The sequence below is a fragment of the Lolium rigidum genome, chromosome 3 (assembly GCF_022539505.1).
Source record: "Lolium rigidum isolate FL_2022 chromosome 3, APGP_CSIRO_Lrig_0.1, whole genome shotgun sequence".
In the NCBI taxonomy this organism is placed as follows: Eukaryota; Viridiplantae; Streptophyta; class Magnoliopsida; order Poales; family Poaceae; genus Lolium; species Lolium rigidum.
This window is the reverse complement of record NC_061510.1, coordinates 240,399,801-240,427,237: the sequence shown is the minus strand read 5'-3', so window position 1 is coordinate 240,427,237 and position 27,437 is coordinate 240,399,801. Positions and strand designations below refer to the sequence as shown.

At 44.3% G+C, this 27,437-nt stretch overlaps 2 protein-coding genes across 2 annotated transcripts; one reads left to right on the top strand and one right to left on the bottom strand.

Moving 5' to 3' along the window:
* The first annotated feature begins 11,354 nt into the window (after nt 1-11,354).
* On the top strand, nt 11,355-11,904 carry LOC124699199 (probable calcium-binding protein CML25/26). Its single transcript, XM_047231536.1, has one exon. The coding sequence runs from the start codon at nt 11,356-11,358 to the stop codon at nt 11,782-11,784; it is 429 nt and encodes a 142-aa protein (XP_047087492.1). The 5' UTR covers nt 11,355; the 3' UTR covers nt 11,785-11,904.
* Nucleotides 11,905-13,153: 1,249 nt separating this feature from the next.
* LOC124703194 (clathrin heavy chain 1-like) lies at nt 13,154-23,665 on the bottom strand. Its single transcript, XM_047235418.1, has 30 exons — nt 23,621-23,665; nt 23,284-23,488; nt 21,988-22,076; nt 21,812-21,890; nt 21,567-21,694; nt 21,387-21,485; nt 21,196-21,304; nt 20,957-21,036; nt 20,649-20,876; nt 20,496-20,561; nt 19,941-20,057; nt 19,209-19,406; nt 18,982-19,098; nt 18,823-18,882; nt 18,646-18,732; nt 18,451-18,534; nt 18,219-18,353; nt 18,081-18,143; nt 17,905-18,009; nt 17,700-17,812; nt 17,366-17,618; nt 17,137-17,273; nt 16,769-17,047; nt 15,652-16,654; nt 15,054-15,539; nt 14,779-14,949; nt 14,507-14,692; nt 14,096-14,218; nt 13,905-14,015; nt 13,154-13,814 (listed from the first exon to the last, which is right to left on the bottom strand). The coding sequence occupies exons 1-30, from the start codon at nt 23,663-23,665 to the stop codon at nt 13,623-13,625; spliced, it is 5,148 nt and encodes a 1,715-aa protein (XP_047091374.1). The 3' UTR covers nt 13,154-13,622.
* Nucleotides 23,666-27,437: the final 3,772 nt, after the last annotated feature.

Here is a 27,437-nt window from a genome sequence, read left to right as displayed (position 1 = left end):
GCGGCTGCTCGATGGCTCCCTTTCTCCGATGGCCTCTCTAGGCCTTGGGTGAGGGAGGTCTTGTCCGGTGGCTCCCAAGGTGGGGGCTCCGGATCCGAGGTGGCGGACTCGTATGGAGGGGTGACGTCAACCGTGCGGCCGGTGGCGTTGCAGATGTTGCGGACCGGCGCCCTGGTCCATGCGGAAAGCGAAGTGACTGCAGATGTGGGCCATGCGAAAGCGGGTCCCCTGCTCGCGCTAGATCCCGAAGGTTTGAACTCCACCATCTCTCTAGCCTCTTCCTCCTCGCTAATCTGGTTGTTGGTTGTGCTGGCGTAGGTGCTGGTTCGGGAGTCGGTGGGGTGCAATGTGTCCGGGAGAAATCCTTGGTCTTGTGACCACAACGGTGGCGACACCCTCAGGGTATCGTTTACCTTGTGAGGAGCCGCTGAGGTCCCATCCTTCTCCTAACCCTACCCCCTCCCGGGTGAAAGCCCAAAATCCACTCGGATTGGATGGCGGCGGCAACATGGTCGTCATTCTCTCCTTGGAGGCGCCATCTGGGGTGCGGCGGTGTAGTGGATCAGCGTCTGGTTTGATGGGTTCTATTGGCGATCTGGCTTGTTTGCTTGGCTTCTTCTAGCTCTGTGGATGCTCCCTAGCTGGTCATGTTCCTTGAGGTCCTCGTTGATGATGTTTGTTGCACCGGTGTGCCCGTCGCAATGAGGAGGCCTTGTGACATCCTTCTCTGGTGATCGCTAGATTTGCATCTCTCCTAGTTCCAGAGAGAACATCTTCATCGGCCAACGGTGCGGTGCTCTACGATCTAGGGCAAGATGGTAGGGACCATCTTCGGAAATGAAGGACGAAGATGCTTGTTCTTTGTCCGAGGAAGTTGTTCACTTGGTGCTGCCCTCAATGCTGATTAGTTGATCTGTTGTTGCAGTTGTGTCTGTCTTGGTTTTCTAGTGAGTAGGACTTCTTCGACTTCAAGCTGCGTTTCTAGTTTACTTAGGTAGTGTTGTGTTGTAAGTTGTTTTCATCATTCTTGTATCGTTGGCCGCTGAGCTTTATTAATTTAAAGGAGGGCATTTTCTCTGATGTTTAAATAAATTATCTAGAGGGTACAGCGCAAAGTTTAACAAATGGGGAGGAAAAGCACAAAAATATCTAGCATTTAGGGTAAATAAGCAAGGACCAAAGAGAAAATATTAGAACTTAGGGGAGGCCTGGGCCTGCTGATCCCTCTGCCTCCGCCATTCAGTAGAATGACAAGCAATAGTCTCACACCCCTCCCCAAGCCTTATTGCCTTCCTCTCTCCAACATCGTTGTCTCGTTCCCATGCCAGAGTTGGATCTTGGAAGTATCTTCTAAACAAATCTCGGTGCTTTGCAACATATGGGGAAGATCAACACAGATTGGCGCAAGGTGCCCCACGATCTCTGGAGCGGATGGGATCCGATCGTGCGCGCTCGTTCAACATCGTCTTCAAGAGATTGTGGCGTGAAGCTATGCTTTATGTCACCGGCATGGGACCTGTCTAAGCCTAGATTTTCATGGTGTTGACATATGCAAAGAATGGCATGCAAATGCAATTGGAGGGCCACAAGGTTTTCTTGGCTCGGTTGAGATCAAGACTACTAAGTAATGGCAATGGGGGTCTTGGATGTGATGAAGAGAGTCTCGTCTTTGGTGACTTGCAGTAGCAGCATCGGCTATTGGGGGCGGAAACATTGGGGGATTTATTCTTTGCTAGATCTCTTCGAGTATCGAGTCTTGGTTTGTTGGGTGAAAACTCAAGGTCTGACATTTATTGGTTGTACTTGTCAATGACCTTGTTGAAGGCATTGTTTGGGATCGTAGATATTCTCCTCGGTGAAAACCTAAGATATATTGATCGGGAGATGGCGGTGCTTGTAAATTGTTCCCTTTCTTGGAGGTGTGGCTTTTGGAGAACTTCTTTTGTAGTCCTGATGATGTCTTTTGTGGTGGTTTGTTTCCTAATGTTCCTGCGAGTGGTTGATTACCGTGGTAGGCCTTTTTGCCTCTTCTTTTTCGTTTTGGTTGTGTGCATCCTTGATGTTTTTCAAACATTCTATTGGTGAAGAGGCTGAGTGTAATTGGCATCTTCGCTTTATCAATAAAAATATGGGGAAACGCTTGGTTGCCGGCAATGGACACGACTGATTATGATGTGGGTGTTGTGTTTCTTCTTGAGGCTTTTTCCGGGTACCTTCCCATGAATACCCCTTCCATGCTTGAATGATAACCCTTTGTTCTCCAATCGGACGATGGTCAAACCGCAGCAGCATTCCCATTCCTTGATGTGCGGCATTGGTAGTGTAGAGGTAGCGAAGAGCAATGGTATGCCTAGAGGTGATCGCTGCAGCTCGATGTATTCTGCGATGACAATACCTCATAAATGTCAGTTGGGTTCCTAGTTTGGTGCTCTTCCCCACATGTCGTCACTACTCACCAATGGGTCGATGCCCTCGAGCCTAGGTGAGAGTAGATAGGTTTCCCCTCTAAGGGAGCATCCCCATGTGAGGTTTCTAATAGGTATTTCATCTGCATTTTTTATAATCTGTGGTGGTGCGATTGTCATGTTTTGTCGCTTCTTATTTGTTGTGTCTTTATCCAATAGCTTTGGTCTGGCGCTATGGTTGAGTCATGGGTGGCGGACTAGTGGTGGTCATCATGTTGGAGCTCTCTCAGCATTCATGTTGTCTCTTCCCCTTCCAGCATGATACTCAATGTTCCTTTGTGTTCTAGGGTTACGCCATATTGCTTTGTGTTCTAGGGTGAACATCTTTGCCTTTCGGCGGTGCTCCACCCTTCGAACCAGGGCGAGAGGGAAGGTTCCCTTCAACGAGGAGAAGACCACAAACCTTTTTTTCTAGGTGTGGTCGATGTAGCAGATAGGAGGGGAACATCATTCGGTGGTGCCTCCACAAGACCTCGATTACCTTGCTTGTTTTAGCCACGGCAGAGGACGATGGCCTCGGCGTCTCAAGTTGTCTGTTTTCTCTTATGTTTGTTTCTTTTGACCATTGATTAAAAGTTCATTGTAACCATGTTATATCTGCCCTTTGGGCTTTATTAATTTAAAGGGCTGCAATGTTTTTTATCTAAAAATAGAATTGGCCCGGTTGGAATCTATGCACAAAGCCGCGTGTATACTTGTGAGAGATTATGAGAACATGCCCATGAATTAACAATTTCAATTTCAGGATGACTGAAAAGGCATGGAGATAATACGTTTGTTCTTGCCAGGAAGAACATGCTTGGAAATAGCTCCAACAAAGAAAAACTAGGCTCATGTACATCACACTCTGTTGAACACTGGACATGTTCCTGGCCCAAGTGGCCCAAGCCCATGTGTGTGCTGACCTATAAAGGGAGGGAGTTGGAGGAGAGCTAGCCCTAAGAGAGAAGAAACCACACCAGCCGTCAGGGACCAAGAAAGATGAGGTGATTTGCTGCTACAACATGGTATCAGAGCAAGGAGACAGTGGGGCCTGAAGGGAAGCCGGTTCAGGCAGGGAACAACAGTGGTTCTGCATGGCGGAGAGGAGACGAGGTGGTGCTACGTGCAAAGGGAAGGAGAAGGACAAGCTGGACTGTGGTTTTTGCTGCTGTGTGCAGCTGCTCGTCCAGGAGTGAAGCGGTGGTGGTGGTTTCTCAAGTTGTGTGTGCCTGCTGCTGGTGAAAAGAGGTTGCTGGTAAGCGTGCCCCGAAGTTGTTTGTTGTTTTTGCTAGGTGAAGGTGAGAGTGCAGATGGGTGAGTCCAAAGGCCTTGCGGAGGCTCTCGAGCAGTTCACGATGTTTCTCTCAAAAGGGGGTGACTCTAAGGCCATTGTTCCCCGACAAGAAGTAGTTCAGAAGATTGACCTATCACCCACAAACATCAAGCTAGAGGGGGTTACCAACTATCTGAGTTGGTCTCGGAGGGCAATGTTGGTTGTGTATCAGAAAGATCTTGATGGGTACTTATTGGGGACTGCCAAAGAACCAAGAGACAAGACTAGTGCTGAGGGAAAGAAGTGGAAAACCGTCAACTCTCTGCTTATTGGGTGGATGTTGAACTCGGTGGTGCCCTCCATTGGGCGTTCCGTTGAGGGGTTGTCCACAGCTGTTGAAATACGGAAAACCTTGTCCATCCAGTACTCTAGTAAGGGCAATGTCATGCTCATTGCTTAGATTGATGGGAAGATTCGCCATCTCCGCGAGGGGGACATGACAGTGATGGCATATGTGGCAGAGCTGCAAGCGTTATGGGCTGATCAGGATAACTATGACCCTCTCGAACTCTATGATGCAGCCTCCATCGAGTCAGGCACAAGTGGATAGTACGCAAGCATGTGCTCAAGGGATTTTGGAGGGGCTAAGTAAGTGCTTTGATGGAAGAAAAGCATCTCTTCTGCACCACACCTCCTTGCCCACTCTTGACGAGGCCATTGCAGCAATGGCTCAAGAGGAGGTGCGGCTCTCTCTGGAACCAGCAGATGAGAAAGTTATGTCAGCTCCAACGTTTGTCATGACCGAGCGTAGAGAGTGGAAAGATACTAGGGATTGTTTCATTTGTGGGGATAGTGGTTACCTGAAGTGGTACTGCCCAACTCGAGCTCGTGGTAGAGGCAGGGGATATAACAAAGGGGGAAGTAGCGGGCGGAAGGAGGTAGAGGTGGATACTCAGGACGTCAAACTGCTAGAGGTAGAGGAGGACACACCGGAAACTCCGGTGGTCAGAGTGCACACATGGCAACTGAAGTGGACAATGGGACGTCAAAGGATGCAAAAGTGGATGGTGTTGCCTATGAAAACTTTGCTAACTTAGTCTCCACGGACGAAGGTAATTCTGAAAAGACATCCCTTGCTACTAATGATAATGATACAGAATGGATTCTAGACTCTGGCGCATCTAAGCATGTTGCGTCTAAATTCGGTGTGTTTGATTCTTACATTAAGCATCCTCCTACTCACAAAGGCACCACTAAAACTGCTAATGGTACAAAACAACCTATTGTTGGAGAAGGCACAGTAAAGTGCACTTCAAACATTTCTTTGTCATCTGTTTTACACATCCCAGCGTTTCCCATTAATTTGCTCTCTCTGAGTGCTCTCATTGATGACATAGACTGTAGTGTGACTCTTAACAAGTTTGGTGACGTGATTCAGGAGTGGGAGACGAGGCAGATGGTTGGGACTGCACCGGGCGTAATGGGCTCTGGTATGTGGAAAAGAGGGTGCAGCTAGAGTTGGTGTATGCTGCAACCATGGAGGACAAGGAAAAACAGGCTATGATCCATCACTGTAGGATGGGGCATGTGTCTTTCGATAAGAGGAGTAGAATATTTCCTGATATTATGTGTGGAATAAGCAAGGAAAAGTTAACAGGTGATGCTTGCAAATATGCTAAACATACAACATCCTCATATGTGAGTAAGGGACTTAGGAGCATAGCTCCTTTTATGCTTATTCATTCAGATGTATGGACTTCCCCGGTGGTGTCAGTGAATGGAATGAAGTACTTTGTTACCTTTATTGACTTCTATTCTCGTATGACTTGGGTTTATTTGATGCGCCACAAGGATGAGGTGTTTCAATGTTTTCAGAACTTTCATGCATATGTAAAGAATCAGTTTCAAGTACAGGTGCAGGTGCTCAGGACTGACAATGGCACGAAGTATTTGAACACCACCTTTGGGGCCTTCTTGTCTGAACAAGGTATTCTTGATCAAACGACTTGCCCAGATACCCCTCCCCAAAATGGTGTGGCAGAGCGCAAAAACATACACGTTTTGGAAGTAGCTCGCTCGCTGATGTACACAATGAATGTGCCCAAGTTCATGTGGAGTGAAGAAGTCATGACAGCCATTTTTTTTATTAACAGGACACCCTCTAGGATACTCGGTATGAAATCCCCATGCGAGTTGTTCTTTGGGGTAAATAAGTTTGTTGTCCCTCCGAAATTATTTGGCAGTACATGGTTTGTTCGGGATCATAGACCATCGATTGGGAAGTTAGACCCACGAGCAGTAAAATGTGTTTTTGTTGGTTATTCCTCTAGTCAGCAGGGGTATAAATATTGGTGTCCCTCCGTGAAACGCATGTTTGTAAGTATGGATGTCACCTTCACGGAATCTGAGCCATTCTATGGTGAGCAAACTGATGTGAGCTTGTTGTTTGCAAAACTTGACCAACTTCACTCTCTGCAAGATGGTCATGAGGGGGAGAAGGTAGTGTGTCACACTAAGGCTGATTCTATGGGTACTAAACTTGATGGTGATGTGCAGGTTCAGGTCCAACCAGTAGTGGGTACGATTCCGCTTGCCCCAGGTTCCTGTTTCTGTTAAGGATCGATGGCCGCAGAATCTCCAAGTGTACACTCGACGGCAGCCACATGTGCAGGGGAGCATGAAGGTAGTGATGTGAGCTCATCTGACACAGTGGGACAATAGTCACACGTGCAGGGGGAGCAACAAGGCAGTGCTGCAGCTCATCTGACACAGTGGATCTGCCAATTGCATTGCGAAAGGAGACACGTGAAGTAGCCAGAAAGTGTGAAGTGGCAAGGAAGTCTCTTTGTGAAATGCATGCTCTATAAACTGTTTCTGATGAACATGAAATTAGCAAAAAAAAAATCTTATGAGGCTTTGTCTCTTTCTTATAGAGCTTTTATGGCCTCTCTACAAACCGTGTCAATTCCAAACGATTGGAAGACAGCAAAGCAAGATCCGAAGTGGCGCGAAGCGATGATAAAAGAGTTGGAAGCACTGAAGAAAAACAAGACATGGGTGCTAAGCACACTGCCAGCAGGGAAAAAGGCAGTGAGTTGTAAGTGGGTCTATACTATGAAGCAAAATCCTGAAGGGAAGGTAGAAAGGTATAAGGCCAGATTGGTCGTTAGAGGGTTTAGTCAAATTTATGGAATTGACTACGATGAGATGTTTGCTCCAGTGGCGAAGATGAACAAAGGAAGATGAACACAGTAAGAATATTGGTTTTAATGTGCTGCTAACTTCAGGTGGAAGTTGCATCAATTAGATGTCAAGAATGCCTTCTTACATGGTGTCCTGCAGGAAGAAGTATACATGGAGATACCACCAGGTTTTGCTACCTCACAGAACAAGGGAAAAGTATGTAGGCTGAAGAAATCTGTGTATGGTCTGAAGCATCTCCAAGGGCATGGTTTGATAGGTTTAGATGAGTTGTGTGTGTGGTATGAGGTATGGTCAATGCAATGGTGACCACACGGTGTTCTATAGACACGCTGAGCGGAGGATCACCATTCTTGCAGTTATGTGGATGACATTATCATCACTCGAGATGACCAAGAGTAAATAAAGAGATTGAAGGAGTGTCTGAGCAAGGAGTTTGAGGTGAAAGATTTGGGCAACCTAAAATATTTCCTTGGCATAGAAGTGGCTCGGACAGAGAAGGGAATATCTTTATGTCAACGAAAATACACCCTAGATCTCTTGAGTGACATGGGCATGATGGGATGTCGTGCAGCCCCTACCCCAATTGAACAAAATCATCAAGTGACTGCACAATCAGGTGAGTTAGTGAATAAGAAAAATTATCAGAAATTGGTTGGGAGACTCTTGTACTTGTGTCATACTAGGCCTGCCATTACATATGACGTGGGTGTGGTGAGAAGATACATGCATGAACCAAGGAGTGGGCATCTTGATATAGTGCACAGAATTTTGACATACTTGAAGGGAACTCCGGGAAAAGGGTTGTGGTTCGCAAAGATTGGACACCTTGAGGTGGATGGCTATAGTGACTCTGATTGGGCTGGTTGTCGAGATGATAGAAGATCAACGTCAGGCTATTATGTGTTTGTGGGAGGAAATCTAGTGTCATGGAGAAGCAAGAAACAAACAGTTGTGTCTAGATCAACGGCAGAAGCTGAATACAGAGCTTTATTTAAAGGGTATGTGAGATGCTTTGGGTGAAGCATCTCCTGAGCGAATTGAAACTTCTGAGAAAGGGGCCCTTGAGAGCTTGGTGTGACAATCAGTCAGCCATAAGTATTGCAAATAATTCAGTCCAACATGATAGGACAAAACATGTGGAAATTGATCGGTTCTTCATTAAGGAGAAACTTGATGTTGGGATCATCAGCCTTACTCATGTCAGTTCTGGGAAGCAGATTGCTGATTACTTGACAAAGAAACTAGAAACAAGGGAATACAACTTGGCATGTGACAAGATGAGATTGATAGATATCTACCATCCATTTTGAGGGGGAGTGTTGAACACTGGACATGTTTCTGGTCCAAGTGGTCCAAACCCATGTTTATGCTAACCTATAAAAAAAAGAGTTGAAAAAGCTAACCCTAAAAAAGAAGAAACCACATCAGCCGCCAGGGATCAAGAAAGATGAGGTGAGTTGCTGCTACAACACACTCGCACACCGATTTTGCATGGACCTTGTTTTCTTCGTCTCATAGAGAAACAAGATATTGATCCGTTCGCAAGTCTAATGGGCTGACGCGCAATGCATGACCAATCTCCATACGGTACGATATTGATTAGTGCAGTAATTCTCTAGAAGCTTGGTGGTAAGTTTCTTGTACGTAAGGCAGTTGACGTGCAATTAAGATCTAGCTAAGCTAATCTAATGAGCAGTTGACGTGCAAGTCAGGCTCGATCGCTAGCTGCTTGTCGGCGTCAAAGGCCGTTGACGCAGGCGTTGGCCAGCTCCATCGCCATCTCATATCCTGCGGGCTGATCTAAATGGTTTATTTCTGTTCGTTTAGGTCAACGCGCGGACAGAATGCGTCTCGCGATCTGGTTGGCCTAGACAGAGCGTCCAGCAGCCGATCCATTCGGTTTGATGTTGGCAAATCTTACATGGAAATTTATCAAATTGCATACATACTTGAATATTTGCTTGAAGCAAATTGATAGAACTTAATAAAAACATAGTAGAAGACTACATCGTTTTCATCTTGGCATCTTCTAGTCGTCCTCATCGGAGTGGTAGTGGTGGCGGCAAATGGTCTCGTCGAAGACCTTGACGCTGAAATCGTCGTGGCCGTACGACAAAGTGTCCGGCCTCAATGACGTGCGAGCGGGCGAAGCGCCTCCAGCCATTATGAAGGAACATATGTCCTTCATCATCGAACATCACCTCCGTGGGCCATAGGCCAGTCACACCGCCGGACTATACCTGGGCATATCTCGGGCCGGGCCGGGCTTCGGGCCGGGCCAAAAGAAGCCCGACATCAAAAGGTCAGGCCCAGGCCCGGCCCGGCCCGACAAGATTCACAGATTTCTAGGCCCGAGCCCGGCCCGATGACAAGCCCGACAGCCCGAGGCCCGACCCGACGGCCCGACGCTAGTCTTTTTCAGCGATCTCCACATCAAAAACATGGCTGTTTTTTCCGTTTACAATGCAATTAACAGAAATTTACAACAGAATAGCAGAATTTACATGTGAGAATAGCAAAATTGTCTATAGCAGAGAAGCAAATCCATCTACATCTGAGAAGGAAATTCATATACAATTGCAACAACAGAGAACCAACATCTCTGCCTTGACGACGGCGGACGGCGACGTGGAGACGAGATCCCTCTGCGGCGAGGGTTCGACGAAGGACGCCGACGGCCGCGGGTGAGGAAGGACGTGCGGAAGCCCTCGGTACGGTGGAGGCCCGACCGATGGCCGTCGTGGGCGAGGTTGGCGGTGTAGCGACTGCGAACGAGGACATATGTGTGGCGGCCACGGATGGGATCGAAGGTGCGGCGGCGCTCCACGGGAAGGAGGTGCGGCGGCGCTCCACACAGACTAGGGTTCTACTGGGAGGCTGGGTCGCTGGGAGGGGATCACTGGATGGGGTCGTGGGGGACTGGAGGTTACGTCAAGTGCTTGGTGGGCTGGTGGTCGTGGCCTCTTGGGGCTAGAAGGAGTTGGGCCACTCTTGGGCTGAGGTGGGAAGTGGAGGGAAGCAGGCTGGCAGAGATGGTCGGGCCGGGCCGGGCCAAATTCGGGCCAAAAATGGTACCCAGGCCCGGCCCGAGTTACTCATCGGGCCAATTTTTTAGGCCCAGGCCCGACCCAGCAGTTAGATAAGGCATGGCCCAGCCCGGGAATTTCGGGCCGGGCCGGGCCGGGCCGTTCGGGCCGGGCTGCCCATGGCCAGATATGCGCCGGACACACGCAGGAGGACATGGTGGGGCTATTACCCATCGACGATCGAGGCGAACCTATGGGGCGGGTGCAGCCTGCCCCAACTCATGCCCTGGTGGATGGTCACGCCAAACTCGACACCGGGGAGGTCGATGGCGATAGGGTCGGGCAACGATGGTGGCGATGGCGACGGGGATGCTGGTGGCTGACTCTGGCCTCTCCTGCTACTCCCCTCGAGCATATGCCGCCAACTATTGTTGTGGAGATGCATGTGGCAGTGGTGGGGAATGGAAGAAGTGAGGTTGTGGAAGAAAATGGCCGTCGCTGGTTTGCTTAAAAAGGGCCATAACATTGGTTGCTGGCATGTAGAACGAAACATCGGCATTGATGAACGGCAGGCGACGCGTCCAGAGCAGGAGTGCCGGTGTTGGGCGGCGTGGCTAGAGTAGAAGCGCTAGAGTCAACCTACTTCCATTGGTGGCCAGAAGGCCGCTGTGTCGCTTCCATGCAGGCCGTAGGTCCACGTGGGTGGACATCAGAGGACACGCGTGTTGTCCGTGCCGACGTATCGGTTTCCTAAATTTGGTGCGCCGATGGAATCGAGGCGGACAGATTGGTCCGTTTGGGTCGCCCAGCTAGAACGTGCGCAACCAGTCCTTCTATCCGCGCGGACCGATTCGGACGCGTCATGACCGTCGGCGCGCTAGAGATCCCTTATTAATCTTTGGTTATGACTATTTTCTTGTGAAAACGGCACATTTTCTATGGCTCAAACAACTACTTCCGCAAATCCATATGACTCAATGGTAAAGTTGATGTATTTAATATGAATTGGAGGGAGTAGTATTTGGCTTTTCTTTTTCATTTTCTTTTTACGGGTAGCAGAGGTGGACACACGGTATACTTCATGATCCATCACGGTTTACGCGTAGCTGAACATGGAGGAAATGACTTAAACATGTGCATCTGTCGTCGTACAAAATGACGCGGAGACTAGGATGTCGTTGCTGACGCGCATTTGCTCTATCAATGCCAACAAACTCCTTCGTATTGCCTCCATATAAATACCACGCCACAGGCGCCATATTATCACCAATCGGTTCCAGGCATTGAATTTAAGTTTTTTTTATTTTTGCGAAAGGCATTGAAATTAAGTTAGTAGTTGGCAACTCCAAATACGGCTAGCTAGCTGCAAAATTCAGTGAAAAGCAATCAATCGATCATGCTGGTCATGGAGGCATCGTCGGTGTTCGCCGCCTTCGACAAGGACGGGGACGGCAAGGTGTCCGCCTCGGAGCTGCGGTGCGGCCTCGGGTCGACCCTGGGCGAGGACGTCTCGGAGGAGGATGCGGCGGCGCTCCTCGCTGCAGTGGACGCCGATGGCGACGGGCTGCTGGACCAAGAAGAGTTCTCGAGGCTAGCCGGCGGCGCCCAGGAAGAGGATGACCTCATCAAACGAAGGTGCCTGATGGAGGCGTTCGGGATGTACGCGTCGTCATCCTCGACGATGATCACGCCGGCGAGCCTGAGGCGGACGCTGAGCAGGCTTGGGTCGCACGAGCTGGGAGTGGAGGAGTGCAGGGCCATGATCTGCAGGTTCGACCTCGACGGCGACGGCGTCCTTTCATTTGATGAGTTCAGGGTCATGATGATGGCCTGATCGATCGACTCTCACACCTCATCACATTTTTGTATAGTATATACGATGTTCACTCCATCCATCACATAACACATATGTACAGTACGGCCATGATTCATTCATTCATTGTTTCACTATCAAGATATGATTCATTCATTCATTGTTTCACTATCAAGATCGTTATTATGTTATTGTAAATTTTGATAGAATGGCTTCATCAGTAGTCTAAATGGTGGATATATATTGCATCACATGTCATACTTCGAGCTCTTCGTTGTGAACTTGTGATGGTTGTGGTAACGGAAATAAAAAAATTGTATATAGAGAAAAAACGGCGAAAACGAAAACTGAAACTGCACGGCCTAGCCAAGGCCATCGCTAGTTCACATGGCCACGATAGGATAACCCTGAGGGGCAACTTGGGTAGGATCTAACTTTGTACCGATATGTGAGATCAAAAAGAAAATTAACAGACAAAATATGTTCAAATATTTTTTAAAAAAATTGACAACATATATCTATGCTATATATGCAACCCTTAAAAACGCAGCTTCCAATTTGTCCTACACTTAAGGATGTGAATTAAAAACTGACACTGTTCACAATACAGTTTTTTTAATTCTCTACCTATAGATGGACTTTTGAACTGATTTTTATTTGGAGTTGTAGATACAGCTCGTAGTATGTTGTATACAAGTTCCATTTTTTTGCAATTTCCACAAATAAAAAAATTATGAGCTGATTATATGATCTCATCTAATGGAACGATCCTCTAAACCTCTAACTTTATTAATTTAAAGTCGGACATTGCATGCCTGTTATCTAAAAAAAAATGGAACGATCCTATGCAAGTCTTCCTCGTATAAACCCAACGTACGCGTTGTGCCCACAACAACCAACGCAGCAAACACAACCGCCGCATGTCGTCCTCCATGACAAGGCTGTCCTGATTTCACAAGGACACGGCAAAACGGTGCACAAAAGGCATCGCCGACCTCTAAATAAATGCACCAGCGTCCCCTGCATCAGTATCTAGTTTTACGTGTGTGACAAGAGAGGGCATATAGCTTTGACGTGCAAGAAGGAACCGACTGGTTTCCGATTCCATCGATCAAGTTTCTTCGGTCAGACAACCATCAATCAACATCATTGACCTACTCTCTATAAAATTACTCCAATTGAAAACTTCATACCATTCAGCACTTCTAGCTAAAGCAAGGAAAATTGGGTCAGGGTAGATCAATATTTGACAGAAGCACGCGGTGGTTCATGTCAACGCACTTGAAAAGACCACGAGTAACTTGAACAAACGTGTTAAGATCGATAGAGCAACAACGTCAGGTCATGCATACATGTATCTGACGTCAAGCATGGGGGGCAAAGGTACAGCTTACACAAGGTAACTATAAACCATTAACATACAAATACAGAGTGTTGTTCAACATTCCAGGTACAAAAAATCAAACCTCTGGACATGAGGCATTAACATATAACATACAGGGCAGTGTTTATGTTCATGGCTGGCAACACCAACGCTGCCAAGTGTACATTCAAAATGTCTACAGACTCTTTTATCACAACCTATACAAATGGTACCAGTCCTCCACCTCTCGCTCTTCAGCTGAACCTAAGCATCCTCATCCTACCCGACCATAATATACTGTAACCAGTAAATTAACTCAGTACCTCGGCTAGGGATATTGCTCGCCAAAATTGTCCTGGTACCAAAAGAATATTAATTGAAAAACCAATAGCCCAAATCTACAACTTCAAAGATACCTCGGGATCATCGTGCATCCCTGTGTAAACTGAAACAATCGACAGTCATCTATGTTCTTCAAATGCAAACTGTAAATCCCTCAGTAGCTTCCCATTGGAGGCATCCCGTATGCAGGCATCGGACCAGGACCCATCGGGGGCATACCCATTCCACCCATCGGAGGCATGCCCATCCCGCCCATCGGAGGCATGCCCATTCCGCCCATCGGAGGAGGACCACCCATACCAGGTGGTGCAGGCAAAGCGAGAGGGAGCAATTGAGCATACATGTTCTGTATAACAAAATCCAACGTGTCATGCTGGCTCCTTAAGCATGATGAATAGCAGGATATAACACAAAAAAAAATAGTACTCCAGATTACCTGCTGAGCAACAACATCCTTCTGTTCCTGCTCTTTAGCTTTTTCTTCTTTCTTCGACTCGATCCTATCCTTCACCAAGTCATCTACCTTGCTTGTGTACTCACGGATGTACTGCATGCATAACAAGAACGCTATTACAGCAAAATGTATGTAACTGAACATTTCCAAACATACAGACGGAAATAAGATACCTGTAACAGGTAGGGGAAAGCAAAGTCCAGCATGTTGTTCGTCCATGCAAGCTCAAGGGCAACATCCGCGCGTATCAAGTCATAGCAGATAAAGAGGCAAGAAGCAAAGCATTCTTTCTTTCCCTGCAACACACAATCAGACATGCTTAACCATTAGAAATGCAATGCTGCGCAGATAACTGGTGCTGCCAAAACAATACAATCCGGTATCAAAGTGAGATGATTTTGTTGGTATGCTGACTACAGACGTGTATGCAATTTTATGGAAGGCAAACAATATCATTAAAACAAGCAGGAAAAATTTCATTGCAATTATATCTAGAAAGATGGTGATGCTATTGGCACATTTTGCATACTCGTTACTCAATTGCGAAGAAAGTAATCCAAACAGAACATGTTCTTTACACAAACCTGCTCGATAAAATAGACAAGCAAATCCTCTGAAAGCTCACGGTCACCAGACTGTGAGCATGTCTCCATGCAATCCTTGTACATGTTGTCTTTCTTCGATAGGGCAATAGATTGCTTCCATCTGCCAGCTTTCTTGTAAATGTAGGCAGCAATCCTCCTCATCTCAAGCAATTCATGCTTCTCAAGCTGATCCAGCATTGAAGACACAGATTATAAAAACAGAAACACCAACAACAAGCATTACAAAATCATCTAGTTTTCTTTCTTTTTACCTTCTGGGCAAGACCTATCTGATCAAAGTTATCATGCATGTCAACTGATTCCCGGAGCCTCTCATAGTCCTCCTCTTCAACATATATCTCATTCAAAGCTTCATTGACAGCAGAGACATTGTTACTCTGAACAGCCACCATGTATGGTTTCACAAGATGTAACTGGCCAGCCTGTATAAGGAATAAAAGAGTAGTTGAGGATTTAGTATAGAATAAGCCTATACACCAGAAGAGACCCTTCCCATACACAACAAAAGATCTTTCTAGAGGCAAACCTTGCGCATTATGTCGACGACTCTTGTGTGATCCAAGCGAAGTGCAAGCACATTGAGAAGATCATTGATGAGATCAGGGTGTTCTTGCAAATAGAAGTGCACGGCCTTGTAATATATCTCAACATTTGCAACCTTAACAGCAACATCCTTAAATTGCATATGCTCCCATGCGTCTGGAGAATGGTTCATGATAGTGGTGGCAGCATTGTCAAACTCATCATATTGTATGTATAGATAAGTAAGTTCTTTCCAGTGTTGCTGTTCATCACAAGCACGGATAAGCTTAGGAATATTGAGACGGGTGGAGAAAAGCTTGATGTGTTCCATGAGCTTCTCATAGCGGTATCTAGCATAAAGGACTCCCAGTTCTGTAAAGATGCCCATGTGTGCACGTTCAAGTCCAAGACCACTCTCCATGAGAGAAATTAGTTCACTGAAACATCCCCTGTTCTGGTAGTATTCACTCACTTCTTCCAAGTCATCAACCTAAACAAAAAGGAATGTCAGAAAGGATTAGTTAACAGCTCCTCAAGAGCTACGAACATATATTGATCACAAACTTTGCTTCAAAGAATAATAAATTCCAGCTTATATATACCTGAATGATAATGTTGAGACCACATATTTGTGCTAGACGGAACTCCTCCGCGTCAACACAAGCAAAGCATACTTCTTTCCATGTTTTAGCGCTATTAGCCTTGCGAGCAGCATCTACAGCTCCTTGGAACTGCTTCAACTTGACTAGGGTGACAGCTAACTTAGCCCAGTTCGAGATGAAGGCATAGATAATCTTTGCAGCTTCATAAAGTTCTTCATCATACAGCCGGTCACCAACATTTTGGAGATTGGCAACATTTGGCATAAGAATAAACTCCTCAATGTCGCTGAGCCTATCGATCTTAGCATATGCAAAGATGAGTTCTCCATCAACTTTGGGCTCCCTTGCCTTTTGCCTTACCATCAGCAAGTACTTGACTAAATCATGGTATACATCGGCTTCCTCAGCAGCACGGATGACATCAAGGAAATGTGTTGCATCATCTGCACGGATGAAGGACTCAATAGCTTCGCTGACTAAACCTTCACGTAACTGGGCCTTAGCAACTTGGCTCCAAACAGCATCCTCTTCAACACGGAAAGCAAACTCTTCAGCTCTTTCTATGCTCCGGATGTTATCTAATAGGACATTGACAGCCTGCACATTTAAGTTGAACTTCTTGAATATGGCAAAAGCCTCCTCGTAAAGTTGTGCATCAACAGCTACTTCTCCAACAGCAGGGCCATCAAAGTTGTCTAGTCTGTTAACATAGTCCATGACCCTGGACGGGTCCGCCTTAATGGCTGTCAAGATGAGCAGGTTCTGAAGATTGAAGTTTCCACTGAAAGCAGAATTCTGAAGGACAATCTTCTCAAGAAGTTCAATCAATTCATGTGGAAGGTCAGCTTCCATGAAAGCCTTAACAGCAGCAGAAACTTGCTCTGGGCTCTTGCTTTCAGGTAACGCAGTAGAAACAACTTGGTCAATAAACTGCCTTCTGTATTCATTTTCAGGGAGTAGAACTTTATCCCACAGATCACTGTCCATTCTTTCAACCACATACCTGATAATTTAAAACACAGTACTGAACATGTAAGCAATGGCCCAACAGATATAATAATTTCAAACAATATTACATGGCATCAGACAAACAAGTAAACAACAAACTTAAACTTACCTAGCTTGCAGCTTGAACAGTGAGTTTTTGTTGGTCACATCAATAAGTTCATCATCACATTGTCCACGCCTGTAAGCAACAACAGCAAGTGTAGGATCCCGCTTTTCACAGTATTTACCGACCACACGTGAGTCATAGAATGGGTTGGTAGTAAGGAAATGCTCTGGGTTGTTGTTGCTATCAATGATAATTTTCCCAAGAGCATTATGGACATGCACATCTTGGCTACCCTCACTCACTAAGTGCTCCAAGAACTGTGTAAGCAGACGTAGGCGGTTCCTGATTAAAAGATCAAACAAATAAGACAACAAGAAAAGGTCGGAATCTGAACATGTACACAATTATAACTACTTTAAATAGAATCACACCTCTTCTCGCACTCATCAACTAGTGGCTCAACAGGAAGCAGAGAGCGAACAGATAGAATCAAACCCTTAATGAAATCTTCAGGGCACTCATCATCAAGTAGCTGCCCAACTACCAAAGGAGCATTTCCAGGGTTCACCTACAAACCACACAGAGGGAAACAGCCATTCATATACTCAACGTATCAGAAAAAACGTACTCAAACAACACTGAGCCCAAAGATTTACATACCTTCTGTACATAACCTTCAATGTACCTGAGCATGTTATTTGTGTACAGATAGTGAGTCAGATCTGGAACAAAACCAAAGCGATCACAAACATTAATCAATGGGCGGGCATCAGGTAGTTTTGCTTCCATCAGATAGTTCTTTGTCTTCTCAGCATCATAGAAATTAGACTCTCTGGTTACACGCTCAACTTCCTTGATCTGTCCAGTCCTTGCAGCTGATTCTATATACTTGAAGTGAATATCTGGATCCTCACTGTTGCAGGCAAAGAAATATAATGTTAACATGTGGTGCATGAGAACAATGTTTGAAAGTATTAACATGTGGTTTAAGTACCTGGAGCTCAAATAGGATCCCAAGAAAAAGTAAAGGCCCTCGTAAGATTTAAATTGCTCAAATAGTTTTATGCAAGCATCAACTCCTAGCTGCTCAGAGTATTCTTTGGCAGCCTTCAGAGGTATTTGCAGGATTGGACACAAATTAGAATCAATAAAAAATAAACAGCAAGAATGAAAGTTATAAGGAAACTGAAAAGAATTACCTGCACAACTATTTGAAGGTTTCCTCTCAGATTGACCAGCAGAAGGTCCTTCATGCACTCTAGTGCCCATTCTTTTGAAAGGGTGCCAAAGAACTCAACGAGTGCCTGCGAAAGGATGTTCTTAATGGACAAGATAATAGTTGATTAATAGTCAAACATAACTGAATAGCACAAACCTGTGGCTCAATGGCGTGGGTATTTACAATGACACGCTTGATATCAGGCAACTCTGCATAGTGCTGTATCACAATAAAGACTTAATAAATTGTGAGACAAAGAGAATATATCAACCAAAACCATGCAAAGATACAGACCTGGAGGGCTCGCAAGTACAACCCAGCCTTTTCACAGAGCTGAGCGATGCGAGGGCGGTCGTAATGACTGAACATACCATTAGCAAGAATGGCATCAGCAACATTAGGGTAAGTCACCAAGTTGATTTCCAAAACCTAAAATGAATTCAAACACAAGCTACTGAGCAACAAAGGAGGTAAAGCCATAAAGGTCTAGGGCAGTCATTCATATTTAAAAAAATTATATGTTAACCTTGGTTTGAAGAAATGCATGCTCTTCCAAGTTTGGTTTCAGAACATCCAGCAGAAAAGCTGTTGCCTCTCGTATCATATTTCTCTATTAACAAAAGATGCATGAGGCAAGACATACAGCCAAACTTACAAAGTAAAAATATGGCAAAAAGAATATTACAAACCAACAAAGCATCGATATGAATAGAAAGGATACCTGAAGGAACAGATCAGTTATTGTATTATAATCTAATGGGCAACCACCTTCCATTTGTGACATCATGAGAGCAAAGTTGACAGCACCCTGGCCAAGAATATATAGGATATGCAGTTAGACAAGGATGTATGATATCAAAGCACGGCACTGTTTGGCTTAAAGCATTGAACCTATTACCTGTGGATCTGTACGTAGGATGGTTTGGAGGAGGAAGAGGTAATCAGGAGTGTATCCAACCTGGAAACAGCAAAAGGTTTAGACAAGATGATCAATGTCCAAGCTAAACTCGGGACTACCTATTGAAAAGAAGAATTCAGCAGTACCAAAGCAATATACCTGCTTCGAATATATAAGGATTTTGTCGAACTCCCTCCTTTCAGCAAAAGCAGCAACTACTTTAGGGGTTGCCCTAGCCTTTATGTATATTTTTAAGGCAAGGTCATTGTCTACCGTCTACACCAAAGCACCAGTTAGTGAACAATCCACACATAGTAGTTAATGAAATTTATGGAAGCACAATGAAATCTGTGCAATCGACAAACATTGCACAACACCCATATTACCTTAACAAGATCTCCTAGCTCTTCACTGCACTCCAGCTTGTCTTCTGCCAGCCAGTTCTCTAAAAGGTTCTTTTTGTTCTGATTGACAACAAGTCGAGACAACTCAAGAGACTCGTAAGCATTTAGCTTCCCTCGAGTTAGCAGTGTGCCAAAGTACTGCAACAGTGGAGGTGTTTGCCCAGCTTGAACAGGAACACTCTACATTTGAATCACACAAACAGCACGTCAGCCAAGCAAAAGAACCAACATTTTAAGCTAAAAAGGTGTATACTTGCAATATGTGAATTTGCACTGAATCTCTTACCTAGTAATATTTCAAGTAAGGAACTAGAAGTGCACACCTTAAGCAGGTTAATAGTATAAGCGTAAATAATAAAGACAGGACTGTGTAATCATATCACTCTTACCTAATCATGCTTTCCATTAAGGACCAACAGCAACAAGTAAACACAAAAAGTTTCTCTTACATGGTAAAAAAAACTAACTGGGTTAAATTTAAAAAAAAAAGGCCATGGTGTTTTAAACATATTAGCACATTAGTCACTTTGCTGCAAATTCCGTAAGAGCAAAATGATCTGTAATGTCAGATATCAACCACGCTTTTGTAATTCACACAGTTTGGGCTATGAAGAACAGCTGACTTATTAAAGAAGTACATAGGTAGGAACCAAGCTATGAAAAAGAGGAAAATAAATATTAACAGCTTCATATGCAACAAAACCAGAAAGGCACCTGAAATTTTGCAACAGTCTCGGGGGTTCGCAGAAGACCCTGAGGGGATTCTGCAGCCAGCTCCGCTGCTTCCTTGTATTTTGTTTGTGTAAACAGTTCCTGGAATCTTTGCACAACCTGCAATTCAGAATAATTACAATAGCTGTTAGTCTCTTCACATGTCAAATGAGATTGACAATTAAATGAATACATGAATCCTTGAATTTTACAGCATATAAAGCGCTGAAATTCATGACTGCTAGGGTAATGGTGCATGGTGTTTGGGACACTGAAATACCCACAGCACAAGCATTGGGCCCTGGAGCAAGATACGGGTGAAGAATGATAAGCTCAAATTCAGAAGTGTGCATTCAGCAGGAACGCAAAGTGGAAATTGAGAAAACTGCATAATGATGTTGACTACAACCTTCTTATGGAACATAATGAAACACATAAATCTCCGATCTAGCAACGAAATACTCACTGAACTCGTAAGAAAGTTTTATGCAAAAATAGAAGCTAGTTCTGCAAATGTAAAAGCACCATTCACAAAAGCATACTAGTTACGGAATTTACCAAGTTCTCTGCCCCAGGAAGATTAGCTCTTTTGGCAAGATTCACAGCTAGCTCAAGGTTATTTAACTGCAGGCACCAAAATGTATCAGAAATTTGAAAGGAATATCTAGTGTATCCATCATAAAGAAATTTATGTAGTGCAAAACATCATACTTGACCGCTGACAAAAGGCACGACAGTTGCATCATTAACCGTGGCATGTAAAACCTGCCCTCTTCTGTTGATGGCATAAAATCCACCGGTTGTAGAAGACTCTGCTGTCAAGAATATAGGATCTGGACTGATTCTATTTCTGTAAACTGCTGAAGCAGTTTCCAGGTCATACACAAACAGAAGTCCAAGCTTTGTAATTACGTAGACAAGGCCATACTTTTGAGAGATCTGTAATCAAAAGAAGAAAAACGAATTAGATATATTATGGTACCTAATATGGTATACTGCGTTTGGGACATAAAATGCACCTGCATGGCTACAGGAAAATCATCCTGGAAATCTGGAGGAAAGAAGAGATCGGCTTGCTTCTTGGAAAAGCCAGGTTTCCCTGCAATAAATGATTGAAAAAATAAGAACACAGGAATTATTTTAAGTATGTGACTGCACCATTTACAAGATGGTTGATGTCTCAATTGCGCTCCACTAAAAATTTGAATGCAGAAAGAAATAGAAAGAAAATTATAACATGAAAGTTCTAGATGCAAACCTGGCTGGGCACCAAGTTCAATAACATGTAACTTAGAAGTAATCTGTCCAGCATTAGTTGCCTTCGAGGCAAAACAGATGAGCGTTGATGGATTCTCATTGCCAGGAACCTGGACAAGGAAAGTCAAGACAGATGGTAAACACTAGAGGAGAAACGATAATTATAACCAGCACAAAACAAATGAATAGTACCTTTATTGTTGCAAAAGATGCTGCATGGGCTTCAAGTGCCTGGCTACGCTGCTGATCTACAGAGAAAAGCTGCATATTTCCCTTCACCAACTGCGGTCTCTGATAGGTTGAAAAGAAAGCCCATCAATACAAGAGGCACATATAACAAGGTATCATTTATGAATGCTCTCTTGAGCATACCTCTGGAGCACCAGGTGCAATTCCAATAAGCACGAGCCACTTTTCCGCTGGATCGCACCGGTAGTTGATAATCTGATTATTGGCCAAATTAGCTGTCCTATCGAACATCTTGGCAGGTTCAGAATCTCCTATATTCAGCAACAGCAAGCAACAATTGTCTTAGTTCCATATACATACAAGACACAAATCATGCACAGCTGGAAATAGTACTAAAGGAAAGAAGTGTGCATTGTCAGAGAAGTAACCTTCAATTGACCAGTGATAAACTGATGTCTGTGTTACCAAACCCAACAACTTGGGGGTAATCCATTTCCAGAACACAACCTGTGATTGTAGTAGAGAAGATATTTAAGATGATGCGTCAAGATAATAATTTAAACAAAAAGACCAGGTATACTAGGAAAGACTTGAAAACTTTTACCTGCTCTGGCATCTGGTGCGACTTTACTTTAGTTTTAGCTTCAATATTGAAGATTTGCAGGTGATCCTGTGTTGTTCCAGGTATTTGTGCTGCAAATTTTAGTGAAAGTTTGTTACTGCTATTTGGAAACTGCTTAATATATACAGATGGATGTGGACAGATCGTAAAGGTTGAACTTAAAACGTAGAATTCTTATAGGTTTGTTTCTCCCATTCAACTATCAACTATATAACAGCAATATACTATCCTGCCAGTGTATAAATCAGCCATTTCAACTAAATGATTTAAGTTAGGCCAATTCTGATCATGAGAAAACACATCTTTGCCACCATCACCTTATTTACATTATGGATGTCAGAATTCATCCGAAGGAAAAAATGCTGTTACACAGGAAAGCGCCATAGGTATAGAACGTGTGCTCCATACCAAGTTGCTTCAGTTTTATATTCAAGGTACACCCTGTGACAACTAGCTACCCAAAACAAACTGCAAAGGTAGTAAGGGGACATTTCTTTGACAAAAATATATCATAAGCTACTGTTGTTGCAGTGCCAGTTTTAGAAGAAGGCATCAATTCAATGAGAGTGCCAGCCTAAAAGAAACTCACAATTTTAGATACTAAACTCTCCTGATCCCCTTACCCTAGGCCCAAACTATGCTCAGCTAAAGCAATTCAAAGTCATGGTGGTGGACATTATAAACAAAACACATACCATGTTATAATCTTAATGAGTCACAAGCAAATGTAAAACTATGATCTAATTATACCACCAATAAGAATCTACATTCACTCTAAATCTAGTGAAAATTGTGAGTTTGAGTCTGTGATCTTTCATCAGAGGCTGTATTTTCAAAATTCCAAAATGCACCTATCCATCATTAGAACTCATAATATAGTAGTATATGACCAACCGACATTTGTGTGCTTGGCAAACTATCAGAATGAAGTATCTATGACAGCAACGCGATTCTGCCAAACCATCATTCCTTTGGCTCAGAAGTTCCACAATATGAACTGAAGGTAAATGTGTTGCTAAAACGTAGTGTTACCAGGTCTGGCAACAAAATAGCCAGGGCCACGCAAAACAAAGTGATCCCAAGCTGAAGCTTGATCTGAGCTGCGCACATTCATAGAAGACCAAGTGTACACTAAACTAAGAAGATGGGGAGTTGAGATCGTCGCCTAACTATTGCAGATCCCAGACGACGCGGCGACCAGACTAGGATGGATGGGAGGAGGTTTAGCAGGGGGCGTCGTGGGAATGAGATCACGCAGGATTGGGCGAGATCTCGTACCTTTGAGCGCGAGGATCCTGGTGTTTGGGTTCATGAGCGCGGAGTCGGCGGTGATGGGCCTGCGGAGGGGCTGGCTGGGCATGGCCATGTCGATGATGACGACGCTGTTCTGCGGCGAGGTCTCCCGGACGCAGATGTACCTGTCCGACTCCATGGTGACGTGGGTGAAGGTGACGAACTGCGGCGCGATCCCCAGGCTCGTCAGCTGCAACAAGCAGCCATGGCGGTCGTGTCAGCCGGTCAGTCGCATGGGTGCAAGCTAGGCTCTCCTCGGAGATCTGATGCGACTTCCGACAGAGAGGGAGACAGGGGTGTAATGGGTGGGTGTGTTTGTTACCGTGAGCGCCTCGCGCATGGCGATGGGCGCGTTAGCCGCTGCCATGGCGGCAGACGGCGGCGGCGAGAGCTCCCTGGAGCAAGACGGCGGACGAGCGGGCGGGTGGTGTGTGCCCGTGTGTTGGAGAGATCGGATCTGAGGAGGAACCAACGAACGGGGCAGGAGCGATGGAGTGTTTGGGAATTTTAGTAGTGCGTGCGGTGCGTGTTGGAGGTGTTTCGCCGATTAGTCCTCCGCCATCTCTCTATTAACTGACTTAATCAGCACCACTGCACCAGTATGGTAGTTAGCTGCGTCGGAATTTGGCAATTAGCACATTTTTGTTTTTGCTCACAGATGAATGTATTTAGTCATGGAACTTTGCATATTCTTAATAAATACGGAAAAATGAAAATATTAAGCTGGAATTGCCGTGGTCTCAAAATGGTTGCGGTAGTTAGGGCTCTATTGGATGTTATCAACCGTAGAAGCCCTGATATTATGTTTCTGCTAGAGACTCACCTCGAGTTGTTCCCGGCAGAGATGCTTCGGAGACAGTTCGTATGGATTTTAAGGAGGTAGTTATTAGTGATGGAGGGAGTGGAGGGCTAATTATTTTCTGGAAAAAAAGAGGTTGCATTATCAGTGAGGGATAGAACAGAAAACTTCATTGATGCTATGATTGGAGTTGGACAGGAAAATGTTTGAAGATTCACTGGCAAAGACTAAGAGACTTGAGCACGGTTTCTGACATGCCATGGCTAGTTATGGGTGATCGTAATGATACCTTATATCCTTTTGAGAAGGAGGGAGGAAGATCAAGACCTGCCCAATGTATGAAAGCCTTTCGGGGTGCCATTGAGGATTGTAATCTGGTGGATGTAGGTTATATAGGAGACAAATTTACGTGGCACAAAGGAGAAATTAGAAAAGGTTGGACCGAGCGCTTGCAAATGAATCATGGAGTGCTAAATTCCCGGACTCTAGTCTTCATCATCTGGACTACTACGGTCTGATCATAGGCCCATCCTTATGTGTATTGAGGAACCGGTTGTTGAGCAGATTCATAGCCCGTCGGTGTTAAGGTTTGAAGCTCGCTGGCTGAAGGAAAAAAAACTTCATGGATGTCGTGCAAGGGGTGTGGGACTTGAGTGAAAGATTGCTGCACTAGCCAATTGAACCAAAAGTCCGAACTGATGGAAAGAGACTAGGCAGTGTATTTTATGTTTAACACTTCCCCTCACGTCTAGGCTATTTTAGTCCTTAGCGTGGGTTCGGTGCGGGCCACAGAATCTTTTTTTCTTTTGTTTTTAACAACTACGTGAGCAGGGTCTTGAACTTGAGACCTCTTGGCTCTGATACCATGAAAGATTGCTGCACTAGCCAATTGAACCAAAAGTCCGAACTGATGGAAAGAGACTAGGCAGTGTATTTTATGTTTAACATTGAGTGACCCATTAAACTTGAATGAACCATTGGCGGAAAAACTGGCTAAGGTGCATGATCATTTACACAAATGGGATAGATTCTGAAAAGATCAAAGAATACGCTTAGGAAAACGCAGCGAGAGTTGGAAAATGTTGTGCGCCAATCTTTATCACTTGAGAATATTGCTCGTCAAATGGAACTATCGGAGGAAATAGAAAGATTGCTGGATATGGAAGAAATAGAATGATTTGAAAGGTATAAGTTCCGTTTTATGCATGCATAACTTTTTAGGAGAGGAAGAAACAAAATTACTTGAGGTGTTGCGTGCTCATAGGCCAGCCATTGGCTATTCACTTAATGATTTGGAAGGTATAAGTTCGGCTTTATGCATGCATAAGATTAACTTCGAAGATTAACTTGGAAGAAGAGGCAAACCCGTTGTTGATTACCAACGTCCTCTTCATCCAAAAATGAAAGAAGTGGCAATGAAAGAGATAATTAAACTCATCGAAGTATGTATTATTTATCCTATAGCTGATAGTAAATGGGTAAATCATGTTCATTGTGTACCTAAGAAGGGTGGAATAACTGTGGTTCCAAATAATGAAAATGAACTTATAGCTCAGCGTACTGCTACTAGTTATAGAATGTGCATTGATTTTAGAAAGCTAAATAAAGCTACTCGTAAAGATCATTATCCTTTGCCATTCATTGATCAAATGCTAGAAATATTATCTAAACATTTACATTTTTTGCTATCTAGATGGTTAATTATTCTGGTTTCTCTCAAATTCCAGTGCACAAAGATGATCATGAAAAGACTACTTCCACTCGTCCCTTTTGTACATTTGCATATACAAGAATGCCATTTGGTTTATGTAATGCTCCTGCTACTTTTCAACGATGTATGAAAATGCTATATTTGTTGATTACATTGAGAAGATCATGGAAGTATTCATGGATGATTTTAATGTATGTGGCGGCGAGAGCTCCCTCGAGCAAGACGGCGGACGAGCGGGCGGACGGGTGGTGTGTGCCCGTGTATTGGAGAGATCGGATCTGAGGAGGGAGAACCAATGAGGCAGGAGCGACGGAGTGTTTGGGAAATTTAGTAGTGCGTGCGTGTTCGAGATGTTTCGCCGATTAGTCCTCCGCCATCTCTCTATTAACTAATTTAAGTAACGGTATGGTAGTTAGCTGCGTCGGAATTAGGCAATTGGCACATTTGCTCACATATGAATGTATTTTATCATGAAACTTTGCATATTCTTAATAAATACAAGAAATATATTACTCAGTTTGGGCTCCCTGAGTGAAATTGGTTACAACAACTTGCAAATGAAGCAATTCCTGAATCCATGTATAGTGAATTGTAGTAGTTTTTTTTATCTTCCAACACAGTTTAATCTAATCTGAGTCCGGATAGGATGTGGTATTGCTAACGTACAACCTTTAGGATAATCTTATTTTGTTTCTAGCCAGATAAACTCAGGCTCTAAATATGATTGTCTAGTTTACTGGTGAAATTAATTAAGTGCTAACTTAAAGCATGTGGATCGCATACCTGTCTATGAGATGGTGCACATGATCGTTAGTGTTTACTTGGATTTTTACTATATTTCAGTGTTTTAGATGTGCTTAAGTATTAATACTTGTTCATTAGTTATGAATCAATTTAGTTTAGAATATATTGATTTATGTTCGGCTTGTACATTGTGTGCATACATAGTTTTGTTCAAATCTTATTTATTAACCATCCTGTAAGATGGAATTGTACATGTGTGCTAGTAGTGCCATGTATTATTTGGACCTTTAATTGATATTGCATAGTTGTGGCACATGCATGTTTCAGATTTGAGCTTGATCCCTTACCATACCATGTCTAGGTCTGACCTAATCAAACATAATACGGTATTCGGAGTTACACTCGCACATTATCTGCCATGCTTCCAAAAGATCAATTCTCAGTTTCAGCCCAAACACTCCGCAAACTTGTCGCCGTGAATCGAAGGATTTAATGAGCATCCTAGTAGAGGCATTTAGCGAATGGTATCTCGGTCTCCCGATGGCAGTGGGCCGAATCACGAGTGGCACCTTTAGCCACTTGGGTGAGATAATTCACGGCAAAGTCCAGGGAGGATTGGAGAGAACGGTTTCATGCGCTGGAAGGGAGGTTTTTCTGAAGTCAGTTATTCAGTCTATCCCAACATTCAGTATGTGCTGTTTTTTACTCACCAAGAATGTATGTAAGCAGCTAATGGCTTATATGGCGAGGTATTGGTGGAGTTGTTCGATTAATCTCCAATCGATGCATTGGATAGCGTGGGAAGAGTTAGCATCACCGAAGTGCAAGGGAGGAATGGGCTTCAGGGATTTACAGGTTTTTAACTTGGCATTACTAGGCAAACAT

What these genes read in the sequence shown, in the direction of transcription:
- LOC124703194 (XM_047235418.1), bottom strand. Translation starts at nt 23,665, where the DNA reads ATGGCAGCGGCTAACGCGCCCATCGCCATGCGCGAGGCGCTCACG. An exon ending in ACCTTCAAATAGTTGTGCAG is followed by an intron (nt 17,813 to 17,904) that starts GTAATTCTTTTC and finishes ATACCTCTGAAG; the next exon opens with GCTGCCAAAGAATACTCTGA. An exon ending in GGATCCTATTTGAGCTCCAG is followed by an intron (nt 17,619 to 17,699) that starts GTACTTAAACCA and finishes TGCCTGCAACAG; the next exon opens with TGAGGATCCAGATATTCACT.
- LOC124699199 (XM_047231536.1), top strand. Translation starts at nt 11,356, where the DNA reads ATGGAGGCATCGTCGGTGTTCGCCGCCTTCGACAAGGACGGGGACGGC.